Below are 24,595 nucleotides of genomic sequence, written 5' to 3'. Positions count from 1 at the left end.
GTCCAGTTTCTTTATGCTTTATTCCAGTACTTTCCATGATTCACCAGGGAGCATCCATACTACTTCTAATATCTATTTCTTTACTGTCTTATTATTCTGTAAAATCACAATCTTTAAATTTTATTTTGGAGAGGATCATGATATCACTTCAGGAAAAAAAAAAAAAAGCAAAACCAAATAACCAAATGAGGGTTAGCGCATAATGGATCTTTTTGGTTTGCTTCACTGGAATATTGGTTTTATCTAAATGGATCATGAAGTGCTACTTTAAAAGGGACTTCTTCCGTTTTTCTAATTTCTTTCCTTTTTCAGTTTAAGTATCTAATTTAAGATTTAATATCTTTCCTGTTGTTTGGGGGGGATATTTTTAGATGTGACTCAAACAAACAGTAGAAATTTTTTTTTTTTTTAACATCTACTCAGCAATATATCCGAGATGTTCAGGTCACTGTGCTGCATTACACAGAGTATGGGCAGTGCTTGGGGCTATTGAAATTAATAGTTGCAGAAGAGAAATCTACTGCTTCTGGCTTTTGATAATTTGTAAAAACTTGCCTCTAGACAGCTGAAATGTCAAACTAAAACTGACTGAAAAAACTCCTTTAAGGGTATTTTATGAAAATGCGAATTTAAACGCAGAGGCTTGATTGTACTGTGAACTGACAAATGTTATTTTGAAACTAACAGCTCGGTCTTTAGTAGATATTATGTAAAAAATGAACGAGGCCAAGTTGGGCATGAAAGAATAAAGGGCAGTTGGTGATTCACTGGATGGCAGTGTCTTTTGTGTCAAGAGTACCAATGCTTCTGCTCAAGTTGCAGCACCATACCACCCGTGAACAGCATAAACAATATTTAAAATGAGGTGCGTATGGCTCTGGAATGTTTCAGGACTTTTTCCCCGCTGTTGGAATACACAGCTGGGCTCATAAAGATGACACCAAAAGTTTCTGTGTCCTATATAGGAAAAAAACCCTCATTGTGATTCCTGTATATGTTCTGTGGAATGTGTTGGTTGCAGTGGATCCAGCAGCTCTGGTCTCTTGCCAGCTATGTAGCATCAGGTAGTTTTTAAATGAAAACAGTGCATCTCTTGGCTGATGTACGTTAGGAGCAGATGGATGTCTAACACTGCAGTCAAGGATACAAAACAAGGCACATAAGGCTGCAGTAGGAAAAGCACTTGGGTGCACTGAGGAGTGTCATAAAGACTAGTACAACTTGAGTGCACTGGCGTAAGCGGGGGGCAGTAAGTGATGCTGCAAGAAGACAGGGAGCGAAAGCCCTGTCTTCTCTAGTCATAAAACCACACTGTCAGATATTTGCATTCTATATATTTTGTTGATTTCTGTGATCTGTGTTTCTGCAGCAGATGAAGCGTGTGTTCCTGCCTCGGATGTCATGTCTGTTTCTGCAGAAAAAGCTGGGTCCATTCTTGCAGGAGACACCAAGCCTCCTCAAGCTCTGGATGCTGGATTTGTACCTGCAGCAGAAGCCAACCCTCTTCAGGCTATGGATGTCGGGTTTGCTCCTGCCCCAGAAGCCAAGTCTCCTAATGCTATCAATGCTGCATCCACCCCAGTGGCGGATACTGGCTTCACCCCAGGAGCAGATGCTATGTCCCATTATACGATGGATTTGGAGTTTGCCCCAGCAGAAGATGCAGGGTTTTCCCCAGCAGCAGATGTGGAATCTCACCATGCTATGGATTTGACATTTGCCCCAGCAGCAGATGCGGAATCTCACCATGCTATGGATTTGGCATTTGCCCCAGCAGCAGATGTGGAATCTCATCATGGTATGGATTCTGAGTTTGCACCAGCAGCAGATGCAGAGTTTGCCCCTGCAGCAGAAGTCAACCATCAACATGCTATGGATTCTGCGTTTACTCCTGTAGCAGAAGCCAAGCCTCTTCCTGCCATGGATTCTGGGTTTGCCTCTGCAGAGGCTAAGTCTTTCTCTGCAGCTGACACCAAGGTTGCTGCATCTGAAGAGCTGATGACATCCAAGTCTTCTCTTGAGCAAGACAAGTCACCCTTCGACAAGCCTCCTGCAGGTGAGTCTGTGTGCCTGAAAGCTTCATTCAGGCTAGAAATAGCACGGCAAGTGGTGTGAGAAGGCCACTGTAAGTTGGCATAGCACTAGCAGCAACACTCCTGGTAGCACATAGTGATGGCTACACAGATGCACAATTGTTGTAAGACTGTCAAATAAAAAGCATGGTTTTTTAGTAGCTACGATTATGCTATGCCTTGCACAAAACATCTTAAGTAGACCTCAGTTCTGCTGTTAAGATACAGACAGAGGAAGTGCTTCATGAGGTGTTTTTGGTTATAAAATATAAAACTAGAATATCTTAATGGCTTTTTTGGTGTTTGGTTTTGGGGTTTGGGGTTTTTTTTGACTTGGCATGCTTAGCAGTGATACATGTTTTTTAGGACACCCATAGAGACATTTTAGTTCATCCCTGTTAGTACTTATTTTTGTATTACTATCATCCTCAGCTTATACTGAAAAGTCCACAGATCCTGTAAGACACAATGTTTTCAAACAAAGGTGCTTATCTTGAAAACGGTTTTTGAGTAGAGTCTTAGGCTTCGTTGATAATTTTGTGACATTTCCTTGGAATGACTATAGGCGTTGAAGTGGCGAGGCGGGCATTTTCGTTTTTTTCCATGTGGTGGACAATAGATTTGCTGTGCTGCATAGACTTCCCAAAGGACAGTATGCTTTTGGAGGCAAAATTACTGTCAAACTAGAGCAAATAGTACTGGGCAGAGGCAGCATATGTGGATTGATTGCAGAAGGAGTTGGAGTAAGACATTTTCTTTCTTGCCTTCTAATACTCTTTAGTTTAATGATGGGAATAAATTTCAAGTGAGAGAAGTTTTAACCAAAAAAATCCCTACTAAAATTTAGTTACTACTAAAATGTAGTAACTGAGAGGCAATAATACAGGAAGGATATGCTTTAGCAGAACACTTAGGCTTTCAGGAGGGGAAAGCTGGTAGAAAGTGATCCTAAAAAGCAGATTACCACTGTTTTGAAAGTGAGAAAAACCTTTAGCTTCTTGTGAAAGATAAGAATTAGGTGAGGAAATGATTTTTATCTTGCTTAATCTGACCTAAATTAAAAATAATATGAATTTTTATTCTTTACATTCCGTTTGCAGAAGCAACTGCAAATGTGGAACGAGAATCGAAAGTCCCAGAAGCTTGTGTTGATCTTTTAGAGAAAGCTAAAGACAGCAGACCACCTCCCAGCCACCATGAAGAGCATCTTCCTGAACAGACAAACCATCTTTCAGAACCTGCAGGTGAGAAATGCAAACCACATTATAAAGCTGGAGCCAGCACTTTGCTATCAGGAAATTCTGCCCCCCCACCTAAGTTCTTTCTCAGAGACACTGTTCTCCTTTCCTTATCAAGGAAAAAGCAACAAAGGTTTAATTTCAAGAAGGTTATTAGTGTGTGCTAACACAGGGACTGTTATAAATAGATGGTAGGCTTAACATTTGAAATTACCATCATATAACTTGTCTTTTTCTTCCTCATCCCTAGTTGTTGTACCAATGTCTGTCATAATTTTTATTTCTATTCAAAATTTAAATAAAATTAATTACATAGAGAACCATTCTCCAATGTAATTATGTCTTACAAATTAAAACTTGTTATAATTATGTGTAGCTAGGAATTTTGTAGTGTCTGCATGAATATATTCTAAGGTATCTATGAATACTAGATGATTAGCATTAGATAGGGACTCCAGACTGATAATGGAGTATATTCTGGATTTGAATTCCAGCGGGAAGCGAGTACAGTCTGCATTTGGTTGATTACAAAGAGGAAAAAACAAACCCCAAACAAACCCTTACCCTGTGCTTAAGCCCCAAGACAGTCTTTGCTTCATGTTTTGCCTCCACCTTGGTATGTCTGCCAAAATATAAAATTGCTGCTTAAAATGGGATTGTGAGGAGATAATACATAGTAGACTACCATATCTTACAAACTTAATTCCTATTAAAAATAAAATCAAACCTATACCCTTTCCAAGGGCTTGCTTTTAAACTGCAGGTTGCCTGCCTTCCTAAGAACTGAAGCATTCTGTTCGTGTTTTTTGTATTTCAGTTCCAGTAGAAGTAAAAGAAGCTGTTGCACTAGAAAATAAAGACATCCTTCCAGAAAAATCTGTTACTACTGTGGATGTTACTGTTACAGAGGAAGAAAAGGAGGAGGCTGAACACAACCATGTCCAACATGCAGAGCCTCAGCAAGAAAAAACCCTGCAAGAGCCCACAGGTAGAATATAAATAATAATTCAATTTTAGAATGGAAATATCCTCTGTGAACTATTCACCTTTTCCTACTGACTGCGTTGCCACTTGAGCAAGCAGAAATCTTTTTTTGCACCAAGCAGCTGTGTGGTTCTTTGCATTCATCAGTGATTCTGCTTGCACTTTGCCTCTAATCCCTGCCCTCTTAAATATTCTTTTCCCCTCCATGTTCACCAGACTAAAAACTCAAATATGGGTGCTACTAGTACTTTATCACTGGGACTGGCTTGTATCTTTTCCGCTGTAGAATTTAAAAGCTCACCATCTTTTTGCTATTACCACTAGCTTTTTATTTTGGTATTAAAAAGGACCATTAATTCTTATTACAATATTCCTAGTGAAGACCTCCTTCCAAATTGAGTTTTGTAATTACCAAAGGGAAATGTAATTTTTTTCCTGCTCCACTAACCCAGCCTCTCCAATGAGCTGTTATTGCTTACACTTGTGACTGGAGGCTGATTTGTGGGCCAGGGCTAAGTGACAAATGACTGATGCTCTCTTTAAAATCAGTAGCTTGTAGCTAAGGAAACCTCGTGCTGCCTATAATGGAGTACAGCAAATGACTTCTGTTACGAAAGTTCTACCTTCCGCTGCTTCCACCGTGGGTGCTGGGGGAAACTTAGCTCTTTCACTCCCCCTTCTCTCTCCCCTAGTCTCATCTTTCCACTAAACCTCTATTTTCACATTTTGGAAGGATGCCAGCTAGACATATAAAAAGTGTATCTGTTATCTTGTCTTGCTAAGACAAAATGGATCCTTAATGCATTTTTAAAAAGCGATAGCATGTCCTTACAAGAACTGTTGCTTTTTGGTGGGGTAAGAGCATGTATCAGGAATTATGTATTTTTAAATAGCATTGACGTATTTATCAATAGTAGTTTAAATAGGTTTTGCGTGTAAATGTCTATCCCAGCGCTATTGAGGTGGCTTTAGAATTAGTGTGGTATCAGTGCTGGAAAATTCTGCATATATGACTGTATGGACTGTTTTAGATGGCTAAAATCACATATATAGTATATTTATTAATTTTTTTTAAAGCAAATAGTTGCTTCGATGTTTGAGCAGGCTTCCTGTATTCCAGGTCTACCTACTGCACAAATCAGGCAAGCTAACAAATCAAGTGAACGCAGGTTTGGCAGAGCAAAACCTGCACCAGTGCCTATTACAGATGTACCAGAGGAACGTCTAATAGGTCTCCCACAACAGAAGAGTACTGACCCAAAAGTAGACCCCTATTCTGTAGTGGAACTTGGATGTGTTGCTGGAACATCCCCTCGCACTAGGGTTTCACATAAAAAGGCAACTGAGCAGCCAGCCAATGTGCTGTCGGAGTTTGTGGAGAGCTGCAGAGATGTACCAAGGGAGAGCTGGGATTTGGAAAGTTCACTGGCCATTGTGAAAAAAAAGAAGAAGAAACCAAAACAAAAGAGAAATCAGTTGCCAAGAACAATGGACTTCTGGGATGAAAATGTAACAGTCTCAAAAGCTCCTAGAAATTCTCCATTTGCTGTTGAATTGCAAAAACCAAATGTCTGTCCTGTAATGCCTGCTGAAGCTTACAAAGAGCAGTCAATTGCCTCAGGAAGCAGAGTTTCAGATATGCCAAAGGATGCTAAAATAATAACTGGAAGTCGTATCTTGGATGAGCAAAATGCCTTCTCAGTGCCAGCACCAGGACAGCGGGCCCAAAATCCCAGCATGCCGTTAGAGTCTGTGTTAGACACAAAAACCGAGGATGTCATGAAAACGGATGAAATGAGAGGTGACAGTTTGGTGTTGCAATCTAAAGGCAAAAGAAAAGAGGTTTCTTCGGAGCAGGTAGGCAAGACTAAGGTGAGGGAATCTGTTTCAGCAGAGGGGCCAGCCAAGCCTGTGGAAAGAGATTTTCTTGATAAAAATGAGAAGAGGGAGTATAAGGAGTCAAAATGTGCTGACCTGACGGCATCTCTTTCAGAAGCGATCAATCTAAGCAAAGTAGAAACTTCTTTACAGACCAAACCTTCAGAATTGCTCCTTTCTGATAACGGTAAGGAGGCTAAATGCACATCTCCCAAGCGTGAAGCATTCAGTGACGCTGTCCATCATGAGCTTCAGGCTTCCAGTGGGTCACTAGAAGCAGCAGCAAGAGGTAGTTGTGAAAAAAGCAAAGGGGTTGAAAATGAATCCTTCAAACAGCCTGCTTTTCTAGAGGCTGCGGCCCTGTCAGACAAGCTTCCTAATGAGCCAAAGGCAGCTGATGAAACTAAAACAGTGTCCTCCGATAAGTGCATGGCCATTGACTTTAGTACTTCAGAAGGAGTATTGAAGACCCCAACAGATACTACTAAAATGCCTGTTAAACCATTAGTTTTACCAAAACACGAGGAAGTTACTGCTTTGCAAAACAGAAAGGCTGACAGTTTTTCAGAGCAGCCGTTTCTTCTGTCAGCTAAGTCTGATGCAACCAAACAACCCACCTCTGCTGAAGCAGTGGACAGAATGATGGTAGCAGATTCCCCTGATAAAAACAAAGGGAAAGCATTTATTGCATTAGAGCAGCAGACTGGAAAAGATCCCAGTATTGCACATGGGACGGACAGACCTAAAAAAAAGCGTGGTGAAGGGAAAGTAAAAAAAATCAAAAGCTTCTCTGAGCAGATGATGCTTTCAGAGGATGTAAGCAAACTTACTGATGGAGTGAGGATGGACGAGACTATAAAAGAAACAACTTACCCTGATAAAGGCAGAGGTTTTACTGTTAGAGGGCATCCATCAGTAAGCTTTACACATGCTTATCCTGCAGACAAGCCAAAAAAAAGAGGTAGTGATGGAAGAAGTAAAAAAGGTGAAAGAAGTTTTTTCCAGCAGCCTTTTCTTGAGAATAAGATGGACCCAAGTAGTTTTCCTGAGGAAGTTAGTGTTAGTGATAAAGGCAGAGAGAGGGGCTGTATTGCTGCTGAGTGTTTTAAGGAGAATAAATCAGATGTAACTAAAATGCAAAGGCCAATTGAGCTGGTAACAGAGGAGCCTAAGGAAAATGTTGGAAAAAATAAAATAACTGATTTGGGTGCTTTAGACCAACCGTTCCCGTTGGGGAGTAAGAGGGAGGAAGGAAAGCATCTTGGTATGGCTGACACAATCAGCAAAACAGAAGAGGTAAATCTGACCGATAAAGGCAAAGAGGCTGGAATTACTTCTGCAGGTGAATCAGTTGTGATAAATTCTGATGCAACACTGGTGGCAGACAAACCTAGGAAGAGGTGTAGTGACGGGAAAAGAAAAAAACCTGAAAAAAATCCTTTGGGGCAAGCAGCTGTCCTGGATGCTGGGGTGGAAACAAGCAGTCTTCCAAGCAAAGAGAAGGTGGCTGGAAGCACAAAAGAAATTACCTTTGATAAAGACAAGGTGTCTGGTTTTGAAAGAGAGCTTTTGCTGGAGAATCTGACAGGTATAACCAAAGAGGTGCTGGAAAAGCCTGAAACACGGGGTGGCAATAGAAGAAGTTTCTCTAATCAGCCAGTTCTTTCAGGTCATAAAATAGAGACATCAGAGCCAGAAATACTCAACACTAAAGAAACTTGGCCCATGAATAAAGGTAAGGAACTGGATACATCCGAGCCTCCTCCGGAGCACAGGACAGATGCAGCTGTGGCACACAGTCCAACCAAGGAACTGGTGGTGGACAAGCCTAAGAAAAAAAGTAGAGATGTGAAAGGCAAAAAGGCCGAAAATAGTCTTGTGCACTCTGTTGTACTGGGACCAGGTAACATCCCTGCAGTAGGTGAAGAGGTGGGAGATATTAAACAAACTCAGCCTTTTGATAAAGGCAAAGAGACTAATTCCAGTACTTTAGCGAGTCTGCTAGATGACCCAACCGATACTACTAAAGTACAAGCTCCTGCTATACCTCTGGAGCCAGAAGAATCACACACAAGCAGTAAAGAGAAATGCAAAAAGATGGAGGCTAACTTGCAGCAACCGTTTCTTCCGGAGCATAAAGCAGGTGCAGAGATGTTTCCTCCTCATGACATGGAGATAACTGACAAGTCTGAAGCAGAAAGTCCCAGTCCTTGCAGCAGGGGGGGTGGACTTCCTATCCTAGAGCATCCAGCAGTGGCAGATCGCACTCTGGCCACAGTTACTGATAGATCTAAAAAGAGGGATTATGATGGAAGTAGAAAAAAGGCTAAAAATGCCTCTGAGCAGCCTGTTTTTCTAGAGACAAAACCAAACAGGAGTGAAGTGCAGCCTCCCATGGGATCTGAGATGGAATATGGAATGGAAGGCATGGATTTTGTAGATGAAAACAGAAATATTAAGAACTTTCCCGTTGGCCCTCAAATGCTTTGGAATAATAAAGGAAGTGACTTCGAATCCTTTGCTCAGACTGCAGTAACTGGCCGTGGTAACACTGGCAATGTTTCTTCTGGCTTCCCAAAGCAGACAGATGAGGGTGCAAGAAGTAAGGGGCTTACTCCTCCTGAAGCAGTAGGAGAGAAAAGCAGCAAAGAGCCTGGATTTGGTGCTAAGAAGGAGATAGAGACACAGAAATCTTACGAGCAACCGATCAATCTGGGACACAAAGAGCATGGAAAAGAGGTTTCAAAGAAAGATGGTAAAACCAAAGAGGCTGGTTCCGAGCATGGCAGTGAGGCAGGTAAACCACTTTCTTTGGATCATTCAGTTAAACAGGACATTACATCAAAGAAAGACGAAGTTCACCTTTCTCCTGTGGCAAAGGTGGATAATAAAGACATAAGAACCACTGATAAAAAGCACAACACTGACAGCACTTCCTCAGACCTTCCTCAGAAGGTGGCAGATTCAAAAAATAGACCAGCTCCTGTAGATGCCAAAGGGACAGAGAAACTAGAAGCAACTGTCTCTTCTGGAGAGAAGGACACTGGGTGCATTTTCCCAGAACTTCCAGCAATACCAGAGAGCAAAGCAGAAGCAGCTGTGTCGCAGGTTGTGGCAGAAGCATTGATGGAGAATAAAGCTGAAGAGGCTGAGCTGGATGGAGGCAAGAAGAGTGAGCAGAGCTCACTGAAGTGCCCAGGCAGTTTGGACAATAAAGCAGCTGAAGCAGAGGCTGCTGGTTTAAATCTGACAGCTGCCCAAACAACCAAAATAAGTACTGAAGATAACAATAAAGGTCATTCTCGGCCTGCAGAAGACGATGCTGCTCACGGTGGGGAAGCTCCCCTGAAGGATGCTCCGGCATTGAAGTCTGAAGTAGATAAACCTCAAGACACAACTAAAGAAAAAGAAGAAGAATGTGAACAAAGAGCTGTGAAGGAGGCAAAGAAAGAGAGAGTTAAAGCAGCAGAACAGGTGAAAGGCTACATGAGACCCACAAAGTCAAGAGGGGTGCCAACTCTGCCAGCCAGGTCTGCTGCTCCAGACAGAGAGAAACAAAGGCAGCTGAAACCCACTGGTATGAGCCGGCAGAGGCAAGAAAAAGGTGTGTGTTTGCGATTTGAGCTAGCAGCAGTAATCCAGACAGCTTGTGTGCAAGACCTTGCTATTTGTCAGTCCGTTGGCATGAATACGTAATTGTTAATCCTATGTGGCACAAGCGAGTGTGGCATGACTGGTTTTTTGGCTGATCTTAAAAGGCTGTTAGTTCTGCTTGCCTGTCTCACAGTGCTAATTCCCAAAGTTTGAAGGATTGACAGCTTGGTCTAAGTTCCAGGACTCTTGATTTTTTTAAATGTTTTTTTTAATTCATTCAGATTTAATTTTACATATCTATATAGTAGAACATTTAAATAAACTTGCACTTTTTGGTGTTAAGTTACATTAGCTTCTTGTCATCTGAGACTGAAAGTGACCTTCATCTGCGGTGCAGCAGTGAATCATTGTGATCACTAAATAGCACTGTATGCCACTGGCGGGCCGGGAATGGAGTATTTCAGTGGTAGGAAATGTTGTCGATTGCTGTCATGTTGCAGGGTTTGGTTTTAATCCTACTTCAGGCTAACTGCAACCATCTACTTTTCCTCCTGCAGTTGGTTAATGACTTTATCTTAAGCTACCTTGAACTGCTACATCTACAAAATGTGCTTCCTTCTGGAATAATAATCTTTACTAAAGCAGAGTTGTAACAAAACAATAGTGGGACTGATACAGATTTTAAGACTATCTCTGTTGAGACTGTGGATGGACTGGTAAGCATTTTGGACTGTTTACCCTGGCTGTTGTCCAGGGAACAAGATCACTGTGCTCACAGGAAATGAGATTGAATTAATGTCATAGAATTTAATTAAGTTCCTAGGAATTTTGAAATTGAGAATATAGTATGGATAGAGATGAAATAAGAAATATTCTTGTACTTCTGCTCATTCTAAACCTTCCTCAGAAAGATTTGGCATCTTCTCTGTGAATTCCAGTCTGCTGAGATGGGCTGGGGAAGTTTATCCCTGCCCTTAGGTGCTCTTAGTTTTTGCCTTGTCATCAGGCATGAAAGTTTGTTCCTGTTCCTATTTCTGTGGAGTTCCTTGCTGCCAGTTTGCATGATGCAGCCACTAACTTAACAAACGTAGAGCTCAAGTACGCCTTAACATGCTGGTCAGGTTTTTGAGAGGTTTTGTAATTTTAATGAGTGTTGCATAACCTGAAGTAGTTCTATTTTAGTGAAAGTGGTGTTCTCTGCATGAACTTGTGCCTGCAGAAGTAATGTTCTTTGGTGCATGATGCTACAAAATAAAGGGAAAGCTAAAGGCAGCATTTTTTTAAAAAAACATTTTTTTAAAGCCTTTCCATTGTCTGCTAGAAGTCTTTATTTTCCTTTGCTAACCCCTGCATTCAAGGGAGCAGAATTTTAGTAGCAGATCCATGCAAAAAAGAAAAGCTCTTCCTGAATGTTTTGCACAGGTAAAGTGTGTACAGAGTTGAACAATTCCTGGTTCAGAGTTGTGAGTAAATTGGTACATACTTTGCATCTGTAAGTTGGCCTGACCTAAGTTTGCACGGGACTTCAATAATATTCAGTTGCTTTCATTCTTTCAGCACTTCATAGTTTTTTTATGTTTTGGGTTTTGGTTTTTTTTTTTTTTTTTAAGAGAAGCTCTGAATGACTGAGCTTGTTTTGTAAATGTTGGCTGACATGTTCCTACAGCAGTTTAAATCCAAATGTTGTCAGGTGCAGGGCTGCCGAGGAGCGCTGGCAGCAGACCTGGCCCCTGGCATAGCTTCGGGCAGTCTCATGGTGACTGCACAACATCTGGGCCGAGTGACAAAGCGTAAGTTGCAGTCAAGCTCTTAGCAGTGGAGGAGCAGGCAAGCAGATTTGCTTTGCGATCCAGATATGTTACCAAGGCTTGTCTCACTTTCCATCCACTGCCCAGCTCACTCATAACGAAGCAGCTGTTCAGTGAGTTGCAAAATGCCAGCAAAACCCGGACTGAATCCCTAAGTTGGCACAACTGGTGTGGAAGTGCCTTAGGCTGGATCCGAGGATGAAACAGTGAATTCCTGCATCAGCTGAAAACAAGTAAAAACCAGAAACCAGTGAAGGAAAAGGTGTTGAGATTCAGGACCATGAACATGTGTGCTTGTTTACTGGACAGAGAAGGAGCTTCAGGGATCCAGGAGATCATTATTATAGTCCAGATTTTCACTAAGCTGTTGGGGCCATGGACTCTACATGCCCTCTACGTGCCTGTTCATCCCCCTGTTAAGATAACAGTTGACTGCTCAAAGGTTTTATTTTTTTACCTGTCAGCAGAACTAGGCCAGCACTTCATCTGTATTTGTCAGGCAAGACTGTGAAGCTCATACTTTGCAACACCTCATATCCACCCATATAAGCTATTTTTCTTTCCCCTGGTGGGCAGTCAGTGATCTGCTATCAGAATAATGCATGTAAATATTTTGGAGGATCTTCTGCTAAAGTTTAGTAACTAAAATCTCTTAAGCTGGGCTCCCATGTCTTACACTGTGTGTTCTAGAAGAAGAGGATGGCTTTCCTAAATGCATCAGCTCCTGTATGTACTGCTAAAATAGGTATGAGCTTTGTGATACAGTTCCGTTGGGAGTCATGGCAACTGTGATGCTGCAGATTTCTCTCACTGACGGAAGTTGTATGTATCTTTTATAAACTAGGCCTGCAAACTTCGGTAAATTTTTTTTTTTCTAGCTTTGACTTTGCAGCTTAAAGTTAAGAAACATTGGATATAAGGCTGTTCATGCAATTTGAATTTAATCCCTTATCCATCTTTTGGATTTATTTCAGCTTCTCATTTTTGTTGTTGCCATTGTAAGAACTGCCTCAGATTCTTCTGGAAAATTATTTTATACCTTTTAATGTCAGGAGGCAGCTGAGATGATAACCAAAACACATCAGACATTATCAGCCTTTAAAATGTGACTGAGCCTTTATGCTACCTCTTGTGTGGATTTATGTATATAGGAATTATGTATAAAAAAGCAGGGTCCTAAAATCTGTACTTCCAAGCAGGTGCCCTGGCTGATACAGTGCTGGGGATCTGATGTTGAGCAATGGTTACAGAGGAAATGATGGAAGGTTTCTATTCATCCAGTGTTTGAGCCATTTGATTCAGATTTACTGCTAGCATCCCTCTTCCCTTTACTCCTCAAGCTGTATTTCAACATCGAGACTTTCAAAAGATTTTTTTTCTTCAATCTGTCCTTAAAGAATAGTCTATTTTAAAAAAAGAAATTAATTTGTTTCAGTGTTTTGGGTTTTATATCTTCTTATGTTTTTTGATTTGCATAAGCTGTTCAGGAAAGGGCCATCTTCGTGTATGTCTATTACAGTGATGCTCCAGTACTTAATGCTGTGGGCTTCAGTGCTGGCAGAGTAAAGAGCTTATTGCATAACCATATTGTGGTCTAGACAGATATGCATCTGAATTATTCTCCCAAACATGGACTGGAGGGGCCTGTTCAAGTGGTCATCTGATGCTTAGTTACCCTCTTTCCTCAAAAGCTTCCATTGCAATCTCTGTTGCTGCCTTCTGTGGGCATCCTTCCAGCGCCCGTCCTTTCAGCTGAGCTGATGACAAGCTGTCTTTGCAGCCCATTGGCACAGTCGCCATGTGTAATACAGTACATATTTCTCAATATGACAGCTCTAAATCCCTTGTGTGTAAATAAGATACATTTAAAAGCAAGAAATGCCATCCCTGCTTAATTACAGTATTTGCTTTTCTCTTACAGCCACAATGAAGCCCTTTCTCTAAATATTTTCTTTTTCTGACCGGTTTGCATTATACTGGTGTCATAACGTGAAGTCGGTTTAGCATTTCCACAGTAACCTTTCATTCATATAATGTCTGTAATTCTCCTGTGGGACCCCAAACTGTAATTGGGTTTGTCTAATATGAGCTAATCAGCTACGTGAACGTGATGGGGCAGCGGACTGTATGGATGTGTAACTAACTGCATCTTCCCTGAAATTGTCATCACAAATGCAGTCGTGCACAAGTGCCTCATAATAACAGTGGTACTTTAATAATGCTTTTGAAATGGTCAGAATAACATCATATTGCAGCCTGTTCATTAATTAAGACCTGTTAATTATCCCAGTTAGGTGTATGAGAGAAGGGAAAACCAAACAATGTCACCAGCCAATTCTCATGTCAGTACTAAACATATTTATGAAGCAGCAAGAGAACTTTGCTATTATCTGCTTTTCCCCTAAATTTTTGCACTTGTGTGTTTGTATTTGATTTCTGCTTTAGCAGAAAGTTTTGCTGAGGTATTGGTTCTATCTGTAATTAAAAGGTGAGTTGAGCTCAGAGGACATTTTTGCAGATCTGTAGCTGCAGGTTCCAGGTGTTTAGAGGCCTGTTTGTCTCCTGTTGAATCGCTGCATAGCTCTGAATATGTTCTTTTAAGGGTTGCTCAAAACAGTTATAACTGACTTCATATGCCCATCTTTTTTTTTTTTTCCTAGTTGGTTTTGTACTGTGCGTTATATCGATACTGGCTTTTTCTCTAGCTGGACAGTGTCATGCAGCAACTCTCATTTTAAGCTGGCACCCCATAGTCTTTGGCTAGGACTTCCTAAGTTTTGTTTTTCTTTATTTTATATTCCTGCTCATCCTTGACACTCTGATTTTCAAAAAAAAAAAGCTGGGAGCAAAACAAATATACTTCTGTTTGTAAATTCTGCCAGATTAAGAATGTTGAACACGTTTGCTCAGTAGTGATGCTCAACTTTCAGGGGACGTCTGAATTTCAAGCCTCATCTTTCCTTGCTGATGCTGCTAGTTCATTGCTTGTGTATCATTCAGTTGACTTTGCCTTTTTTCAGTTCTCACTATCAAATACTACTACAATAACCAAATACTGGTAATATTTTGAGTTGGAAACACTCTTGAGTGCATTTTAATTCTGGTTTCGGCTGATGACTAGGATTTTTAATGTATTATATGTAAATTCTAAAGTAAGTGGGATTTGATCTGTAAATGTCCTGTCCTACAAAATAGGAGACTGTGTTTAAGTATTGTACAGCTCCACACCTTTTAAATGTTAAGCTTGTAGTGCCAAGTTACAATGACCAGAATGCTGAATATTCCAGTTCACCTTTTTATCCGTTAGCCTTCCTTCCTCCAGACTTCAAGAAGAAATGAAGCATGCAAGTTCAGCGGGTAGTGTCAGACTCCAGGCTTTATGTGTTGCTGCTTGTTTTACACACAGCGAGTGTTTGGCTGAGCAGCACAACACGTGTGTGTGAACATACAGACGAGTGAGCGTGTGAATTGCAGTTTTATGGTCTTGGCTTTTATAGAGGGAGCGTGTCCTTAACGGTTCTGGTCAGTCTGATCACTGACTGTTACTGGTAATAACACTTAATTAGAGATCACATTAGTTGACGATGCTGGCAAGGAGTAGCTCATCATCCTGGAAAGTGATGTTGCCTTAGAAACCAGTGCAAAGGACTGCACAGAAACGATTGTGTGAGGTTAAAAAAAAAAGCAAAGGCATTAGAAGGGATAAGTAATAGCTTCGGGAGCGAAGCAAAAATAGAAACACTAGGCTGATTCATCTGCTGAGGCTGGAAGCTTGCAGATTGGGTATTAAGTCGTGACGTGCTGATGTAGTGATCTTAGTCTGCTCTGGTTATTGGCACTGTCTCAGCCTGGGCAGCCGTGTGTTACCTGGTAAAGCCCAGTGAAGCGGATGGGGATTCTTTGCAGTTTCTTCAGCACATGGGTATGTCTTCCCTTGGAAAATGCTCATGTTCAGAGGTACAATATAAGCATCAAAATATATCTAAGCAGCTCAGATAAACGACTACAGATGTGTTTAATGTTGGTACTGAAACGTGTTGTATGTGCTCAGCTTCCCCGACAGGCTTATTTGTGTCAACTGTACCTGTAAGAAAAGACAGGATTTAATAATGATAAGAGGATGTGAACAGGCAAAATATAACCTTCCTCCTTGTGAAACAGGCTGCTGTCTCGCCACTGGAAGGTTGCGAGAAGCTCCAGGCAGTGGGTGTATCTCCGTGTCCAGAAGCTGGACCAGGGTCTGACTTGCAAGAACTTATAACTATTTTACTGCCATTATCTGACACATTCTTGAAAAGAAAGATGGCAGAGAGTCAAAAGGATTGTGAAACCCTGAATTTGATACTTGAAGAGTATCAATTCTTCCTCAAAGTTGAACTAAGGGTAAAAGCAGTGGATGGGCTTCCTTTCAGGAAGTCTAACTTAACCTTCTAACCCAACTCCTCTTTAGCATGGGCCCTTCCTCATTTCAGTTGTTTTTCAAAATCTGTTCAGCTCTTGTTTTCTGAACATCCTCCCACCCTTTCCTGCTTATCTTCATTGACTAGTTTCTTTTATAATTCTTTAGAAGATTTAAGGTTTGTGAGAATCTAAAAGAATGACTGGGACCAAAGCTCCAGTGTGAGGACTACTGGTCATGTCTTGTGAGTGGCCGTTTCTGGTCTTGCTGAAAGCTTAGCACAGCAACAGAAGCATAGCTTCAGAAGTAGAATATTAATAATTTAAAGAAAAAAAATCCATGTGGTAGAAGGTAGAGGCTAGGGCATGGGAACTGTGAATGAGTGTCTGGAAACAACGTGCTATGGGGCAGGATGAAGCTGTTGAAAAGCTCTCAATGTATGAACTCTACATTGCCTCCATTAATGTCCTGGGAGATTAAATACTGGATGACTTTAGAGATTTTTTCATAGCTAAGCATTCTCCTGCTTCCGAGTATCCCAGGTATTGAATATGGTTCATTTCCTACATTAAAAAATATTATTAAATAAAGTAGCAGTAGTGGTTGTTACGGGCTGTATATTGACATTATGAATCAGGCTTTTCTTTCCAGTGATTCAAATCTCTTCTGTTATACTGGGCTCTGAAGTACCAGCCCCCAGATCAATGAGGGTTTTCTCCCCTGTCCATTATAAATGGTAGCTGTTCGCTTTAAAAACAACAACAACAACAAAACCTACTAGGTGGTTTCAGGTAGCTTTACAAACTTGCCCTCGCTCCTGGTGAAGTGCATTAAGTGATCTTTAATGGATTGAGATTTGCTGCAAAAATCTTGTTGTGGAATTGACTGAGTGATAGAGGAATAACAGTAATTACGTGGGATTAGATGACTTCAAGGTCTGCCATTTTGGGGAGCAGACCAAGTACTTTTAGAGCGAGCAAGTGCTTGCAAACATTAGTCCTACATCAGTTATGAGAGAGAATGCAAGCCTTGAGCTAAGGTCCCATTTTCCACTAGCAAGACACCTATGAATATTTTAAAGTACAGAAAAATTGTTGAGGCCTTTTGAGAAGTGAAGCTTGTGGGTGGAACTATTCTGGTTAATTAGAGGGTGTCATGAAAGATTCATATAACTTACAGTTCCTTAGTCATTGTTTTTAAATATAGCAGTGTCTTAAATCTAAAGCTTAAATACAAGTAGATAAATCTGTGGATTGTAGCATTTCTCAGCAGCAGGTTAAATTCAGGGGGCGTAGTGTAGCTTGCAGTCTCTGGGTGTAAAAATACATTTATGCTCAATTAAACTATAGCAGGGAGTCCTTCTACAGCTTCAGCTATAAGGACAAAATTTTCTCCTGGACTGGAATATTTTGATGTCTGTAACGGTCAACGTCTGTAAAGTATTGTAACCCTGGTTCAAAGAAGAAAATTTGCTTTAGTCAAGGATTAATCTGTACCAGGCACTTAAGAAAAAAGATGACTCTGCAGTTTGGTGCTAATGCAATAGTAGCAATCCAGATACTGGTGGCTGAGTGGCTAGAAGCAATCTTGAGCCCTCTCGGGTAGGCTCCCAGTTTAACCAGGGAAACAGTGTCCAAATCCAGAACAGCAGTTAGAAAAGCCTTGTCAAGGATGCTGGCTATAGAGGCTTTGCAGGGTGGCAGAGTAGTGCACTTAATAATTGTTGAAACTGGTTTTGAATACATCAACACAAAATGTGAAATGCTAGGTCTAATTAAGTGCAATAGGAAAAATGCAGCTCAAAAATATTGTAAGATATGTTCACATTAAAAAAAAAATATTTAAAAAATCAAGTTTACAGTATTTAAGACTACAAAAACCTCTCCTAACTTGTCCCATTTCATCCTTTTCAGCTTTGTCTGCTTGCTTGTATGAGCGATACGGTTTGTGAATCGTGAAATCCTCATTACAGCGACACTTGTGATCACTGTTGATTCCAAAAGAATATATTAAAATTCACTGAAAACAAAGCCCTGTGCTGAAAGAGGTCATTCTGTGCTGTAATGTTTGGGGCTAGGCTTGTTTTGGGGGTTGGTTTTGGTTTTGTTTAAGGGGAAGAAAATTGCTGACCTTAGTTACTAAGTATTCTTAAGAGAGTGGTTCATCAGCAGGAATTAATACTGATAAATGCACTGATCACAATATGGTTTGACAGAGAAAAAGGAGATGGCAATATTTCCCAAAGTCTATAACTACCCAAGAAATGCTGCTCACAGAAAAATCATTTCACTGAGATGATTAAACCCCCACTAGCATCTAGCCAGAGATGGGTATTTCTGTTATAGAAGCGTATTCTTCTTGGTTTTTTACAAAAGGATAAAACCTGACGTTTTCATTTGAACTAGCGGCTGAATCCAGTAAATGAAGGCGTGCGGCAGGCAGGGGGTGGGGAGGAAGGAGTTTTGTCATGAATACAGGGGGCATGGTGTGTCGTCACCGGCGCCAGCAGCCGGCGAGCTCGGAGCTGGTGTTACAGCCACGGGAGGAAGCGAAGCGATCGGAGATGTCTCTCTCGAACAAGCAGCCCACATCGCTCTCCGAATACAGCCAGCTGTGCAAAAGCAAGAATACGGAGAGCTTCTCGGAAGCCTTCCACTGCATGGAGTCCCCGAAAGACTTCGGCAAAACTGAATTCGAATGGCAGAGGACTGAGGGGAAGCTTAATGAGATTGGTTTGAATGTAAACTCAGGGGGACCGATTAAGGATGGGCTCGTTAAGAATGCTGGTTTCACGGATGAGGACAAGCTCTGCTTCTTTGAAGGAAAACTAGACAAAGAGCTAAAAATAGCTCAGAAAGACAAAAGAGAAATTGAGGTGCAAGGCAAAAAATGCCAGGCAGCTGCAGGTCACCTTGAGAGCTGGTCTTTGATTTCTGAAACGTTTCCTTCTGCAGAAGGGAACTTTGCAAACCCTAAAACTACAGATTTTCATGTGGGACAGGCAGGAGCTGAAAAACCTGGTCCTGGGCTGGGTAAAAATGAAGCCATCACCGATCAGGAGAAAGCAGCCGGTAAGGCTGGAATGGAGACCAAATGCCAGCCAGACCCAAACCTGCCCAATCTGTCTGTGTCAGAGAGTGATCCCAGCAAATACATGAAGGAACAGGAAATCAGTGTCTGGAATCCAAATTTCCACCCTATCCTGCCTAACGATTCGGGGTCTAAAGAAGCAACCGTGAAAAAAGATGGAGCCCCCAGCTATTGTGTAATTGGGGTGGTTAATGACAACTATGTGCAGAGTGGATTTTCTTCTTCCTCAACAGCATCTAAGCCAGAACCTCCAACTACCACCGTAGAGCTTGCACAAGATGACTCCAAAAGTAGTTACTTTAATAACACCACTGAAATGGAGGAGGAGATGGAAGACAAGCTGAGCTGTGCAGATGACGGCAGTTTTCTGAACAGGGCTGCCCACCAAAGGAAGGCAATGAGGCGTGCAATGTCAGAGTGCTCTCACTTGTCGGTGCCCCTAACCCTTAACCTGGCTGATAAATACCCTGAGCCGGTGCTTAGAGAAGACGTCGCTACTGGTCTGCTCTCTCCTAATAGCAGCCTGACCCAGTGCTCGAGCCCCACAGCCAGAAAGCCGGGCGCTCCGATGAAAAGGTCAATGACCGTGTCAGAAGAGCAAACATCTGTCTGCAGCTTGGGTCCTGAGCAGAGCCGTGCGGGGCTGCCCAGCCTGGTGGTGAAGGAGCATCAGTCCCTCCTGGCAGAGGAGCCAGCTGCCAAGAAGAGAGAGGAGTGGAACAGCGGCAGCAACTCGGTCAAGAAAGAGCTGGGCAGCCCGAGCTTGTATCACAGCAAGCTGGAGCAAATCCCTGAAATCAGCAGCCAGGACAAAGAGAGGGAGGAGGCGGTGGTGAAGAGGGAGAAGAGAAATGCCACCGATGGAGCTGCTGGGTTTGATTCTCCGAAAAGCAAATGCACTGAGATGGAATCCAGCAAAACTGCTCCACTGGAAAGAAAAGAAATTGAGGTCAGCGATGTGCAGAGCTCTCCGTCTCCCAAGCAAGGAGATTTACCACGTGATGGTATGTTGCTAATTTTTACCTCCCTGGGGAGTGAGCAGACAGTAGCTAGGAAGCAACTAACTGACTTTACAGACTGCAGGCAGAGGGTGGGCGGCTCAGTACACCTGAAAAGACCGACAGGGTTCAGGCTCCGGTAGTTAGAACAAAGGATGTATTTTTGGATAGACGAAAATGGAGGAAAAATGTGAAAAAATAATTGCCTGGATGGTTCCCCAACATCTGTTGTAGCACCAGCCATTAATTGCTTGCTGGGATCCTAAACCTGACTAAGAGATTTTAAAATCTGTAGCATCCACAGTGGTCCACATAGGTGTCTCTTCAGTACCTCCCTGCCACTCCCTCTTGTGAGCTTAGGTAACCTTCTGATTTGCAAGCTGCATTGTTAGAGTGAGGGCGTTATCAAAGTTAAAACCTTTCAACCTATGTCAAAAAGATCTGAGGATTGTGCTTTTCTGTTAAGCTTTTAGCACCTTTTGGTATTTCTGTTTGAGGGGGCCAGTAAGAGTAAATGGGTAGAACTATTTACATAGCTAAGCTCTTCCTAACTGTTTCAGTGCTGAAATTCAAAGTGGAATTTCCTCTTTACTTTCTGTAACCTCTTTCCCAAAACCCCGGTTACAATGGAGCCTTTCCCATTGCTAAGTGTCAATAGCAGCTTGTTTTATTTTGTAGTGTTTTGTTGTTTCGATAGTGCTGTGATGTATGAGGTCAGTCTTCCCGGATTTAAAATCTGTGAGAAGAGTAGTTAATCTTTGTTCTCCAGCCTGGAACAACATCTCTGTCCCTCTTGCCAGCTTCAGCCAGCAATAAAACCTGCTTTTTTTCCCGGATTTTGGGGGTGAGGATGGTCTGTGTGCTTTGTCTGTTGCCCATATTAACCAGAGCTTTGCATGGGAAGAGGAAAAAAAAAATGTGTCAGGGAATAAAGACAAAAGACTTGCATGCCAATTTTTGCATCCAATGACTTCTTTTGTAGCCAGCTGGTTTACTAAACCTTTGGAGGACTAATATAAAACTTGAAATTATAATACTCTGGTGTGAGCGGGGAGAGTACCATGCAGGTGGGTAGAGGGATGCGCTGTTCAGGTTGAGCTCCAAAACGCTTAATTTGGGTTGATAAGCTGAGCTCTCTGCAGCAAACAGCCTGGAAAGGTAGTCTCTGAGCAAGGTGGTGTGCTGTGATAACTACCAGGTTGGAGAGTTATCTTCTCTGGTTTTGCGGTGTGTTAGTGACACCCAATGGTTGGTCAGTCGGCTCCTGGCTGCCTGTGCGAGGCTCTGATCATCCGTCCTTCTTCCAGCTGTCAGTAATCACTTTCAACAGAATCATATTTTGTCTCTAATTAAAGTTTTACTTTTCTCTAATAATTTCTCTAAGATGCTTCAATTTCCAAGGCTCATGGTCAGAGATCTGTAGAACAAGGTTTTGGCAATACAAACCTCCCCGCTCCGAAGTGCCAACATGTCTTATCTTCTTCCCTTTCCATTATCTCAGTGTTACCTTGTTCCTTACGGTCTGCTTGGTGTACAGATTTTAAGTAACTCTGGCAGTCGTGAGACGAAGTAATGTCAGTTTTGGTGGCAGAGTGTCACGGATTGCAGACATCAGTCCGTCGGAGCCTGAACAGAGATGTCAAATCCTTTCATGCAGGCAGGAGTCATCAGCTGTCCTGTTGATAGTTGGCAGAGCGATGCAGTGAGCTCCCGGCTGCGAGCCGCAGTTGGAGGGGACGCCTGGAGATGTGTTTGCTTGGGCACAAGCAGGACCTGTGCAGCTGTGTGTTTACCTGTGCTCAGTTTTGTACTAAAACACGAAAGGGTCATCAGACTTCTTGACAATTTAACCATGACATGGGTAAAAGTGATGTTGGCCACAAGTGTGGAACAGAAAAATACTGTATTTGTGCACACCTTTCATGTCACAGAATTTCTGGCATGGTGGGGTTTACTGACATCCGCTCTGTGACCAAGGTTCATTTGCAACGAGGCAAATTAGCAAGGAGGTTCACATTTGGACGAGGAAACCGGGTTTGGGTAGGCTGGCAAATTCTGTCAAGCTGAAGAGGCAACCATTTCAAAACACAGATAAGTGGGATCTTTAAATCAGAAAAACATTTAAAACATAATCTGAAGTGGATTGACATGTTTTCCCCAGAGGGGTTGAGCATCAGTGATGTAAAGGTCACTGAAAGATATAAATGCGCAGAGTCTTCTGGTTGGGTTGCTTTTTGCAGATGGTTAATTCTTATTGCCAAGGTTTTTTTAAACATTTAGGTTTAAAATTTTGTTCTCTCACAATCTTTATTTTAAAAGCTAGTTTATTGACCTTATAACCATAGGTCTGAGTGTGAACTGATACAGTAATAACTGAGTTAGCAGACAGCTCAAGGGCTTTCCTGGGCAAGAATACGGTAGAGTTGTAACTTCGTTTTTACTCTCTTCTCCAAAATTACCAGCTGATTAGGTTAGGTTTGTTTTGATCTGTTGCATACAATGCATTACTAAGAAATAAACTCTGGATTTATTCTCTCCTGGAAGAAGACATTAGCAGTAGATGCAATAAAATGTTTTCTTTGCTATATATATATATATGTGTGTGTGTGTGTAGTTTAGAAAGAATTTTTGGAATGCAAGAGAAAACAGACAAAAATTCCTCAGATGTTTCTGAAATGCTTTCAGAACTTTCTATGATGAGCTCTTGCTTCCTTCCCTGTTAATAAACAGAGAGGCGGTTATAATAAAAATAACTCAACCAAGCAAGCAGTCTTGGCTCTAAGTGTGGAACTGATTCTAAATCTGTCCTTTGCATTTTATTCACGGCTAAATCACCCGTTCATATCCTTATCAACTTCCCCTGCTTCTCTCTTGGCATTCACTTTGCAAGTCTCCTTCCAGTCACAATGCAATGTGTCCAAAATAGCCAACATATCTATTTTATCCGATAGAAATATGTTTTTCCTTCTCTTTGTTAATTCCTCTCTTTTTCTGCCTGTTCTATCTGTTCATTCTGAACTTAGCATTTACATTTGGGGTAACAACTTTTGTCACTTGTACCTTTTTTCATCCTAAAAATTCTTGAGAGAGTTGTCCAACCTGATTCTAATCATTTCAATGGTATCTCTCAGAACTTCAGCCAAAAGTAGACTTGCTTGGTCCTATCCAGCCAGGGTTGTGGGTTTTTTTTGCTAAACATCTGCTACTCCTGTTTTTTTTCGGGTGACCTGGAATTGTACAGAAAATACTTCATTCTTGCAGATAGTTGGGTGTTAGTATGATGGCACAGTTTAATTCTAAAAATTGTGAAAAAGGCGTACCCGTTCAAATCTCTCACGTACCCATGACAGGTATTTTAAGCAAGGAGATCCTGGCTGCAGATTAGTCCTGATCAGAGCTGAGCTGCAGAACTTGTTCCGGTCCCTTATTTCATCAGCAATCACTGCAGATTCTCACAAGCGGTCGCATTGTTTCCTGCGCTGAACAACAGATTTAATTCATGTTCACGTTGTGTATAGGCTGTTGCGTGATTTACTGCACGTACCTAATATGTCACCTCCAATGGTATCACTTAAATAAGCGATGTCATTCACCACTGCCTTCACCTTCTGCCTTTTCTCATTTTCTTTGAATTTCCTCCAACTTGAAATACTTTCTGCTCTGAAATACCAGGAATTCCAGGCTTTGCTGGACCATGCTCGGTTGGAACTGTCACCTCTCTGATACTCAGCAGCTCCATGTATGCATCAGAAAAATTGTCTTGGTTTTCTGACTCTTACTTCTTTATACATCCGTAAGCAAGGGGTGCAGTCCAGTGTAACTTCTGAATCTCCTGCAGGTTTTTTTTGGAACAGAACACTTTGTGGTTTAGATAAATACAGAATATGAGACTTCCAACACAACTGAGTTAGGCTGTGATAGCCTGTTGCCTCAGGTTTACACAGATTAAAGTTAATTATGGGATTAGGAAATACCAGCCCAGCTACCTCGTAATGAACTAATGATACTTGTTCAAGTAATGTTAGTGGTGTGGATGGTGGCTTGCTAACAAGGCTCTTTGCCAGATTAAATCATGCTTTTAAGAGAAAGAAAAGAAATAAAGGATTGCAGGCTGCGGGAAGGAGAAGAAAATGAAGGCACGGGTGGTAAACAGTGCCTGATATGGGCTGTGGATAGTTCAGTGAAAATTCTTGGTGTATGCATGTTCAGCCTTAAATATAAAATAAACATTGGCATCTCTCAGGGATTGAGTTTAAAATTGATGCTGAAAGTATTGTAATCATTACATAAATCAGGTGGGTTCCCTGTTCTGTAACACCCGCTGTGCCTTCTCAAAAATCGCAAAAACTACTGGCCGTTTAAGGGACACTACCTTCAAAACGGTGGCTTACAGCAGATGCGTAAGCATTCCTCTTCCCCTTTCTCTGGGGAGAGAGATGAGAAGAGCAAGGAGATGTTCAGCAGCAGAAGATGGGTTGAGGGCAGCACGTGCCGGCCTTGTGCAGGGATGTTGTTTGTGGTGGTGCACTGCTCA

The 24,595-nt window shown here is 41.8% G+C and overlaps 1 protein-coding gene across 10 annotated transcripts in view; it reads left to right on the top strand.

Annotated features, from left to right (window-relative positions):
* MAP4 (microtubule associated protein 4) overlaps nucleotides 1–24,595 on the top strand; it is a 164,721-nt gene that overhangs the window by 103,686 nt on the left and 36,440 nt on the right. For 2 of the 10 annotated variants that reach the window (XM_052809352.1, XM_052809343.1), the window contains exons 10-12: nucleotides 1,370–2,056; nucleotides 3,173–3,316; nucleotides 4,128–4,298. In XM_052809352.1, the coding sequence (XP_052665312.1) occupies nucleotides 1,370–2,056; nucleotides 3,173–3,316; nucleotides 4,128–4,298 (1,002 nt within the window). Of the gene's footprint in view, nucleotides 1–1,369; nucleotides 2,057–3,172; nucleotides 3,317–4,127; nucleotides 4,299–7,230; nucleotides 9,777–24,595 lie in introns of those variants that run through there. The other 8 variants (XM_052809278.1, XM_052809335.1, XM_052809325.1 and 5 more) reach the window with 6 other exon arrangements.

This window comes from Harpia harpyja, chromosome 1 (genome assembly GCF_026419915.1).
Source record: "Harpia harpyja isolate bHarHar1 chromosome 1, bHarHar1 primary haplotype, whole genome shotgun sequence".
NCBI lineage: Eukaryota > Metazoa > Chordata > Aves > Accipitriformes > Accipitridae > Harpia > Harpia harpyja.
This window is presented reverse-complemented; position numbering and strand designations above follow the sequence as displayed.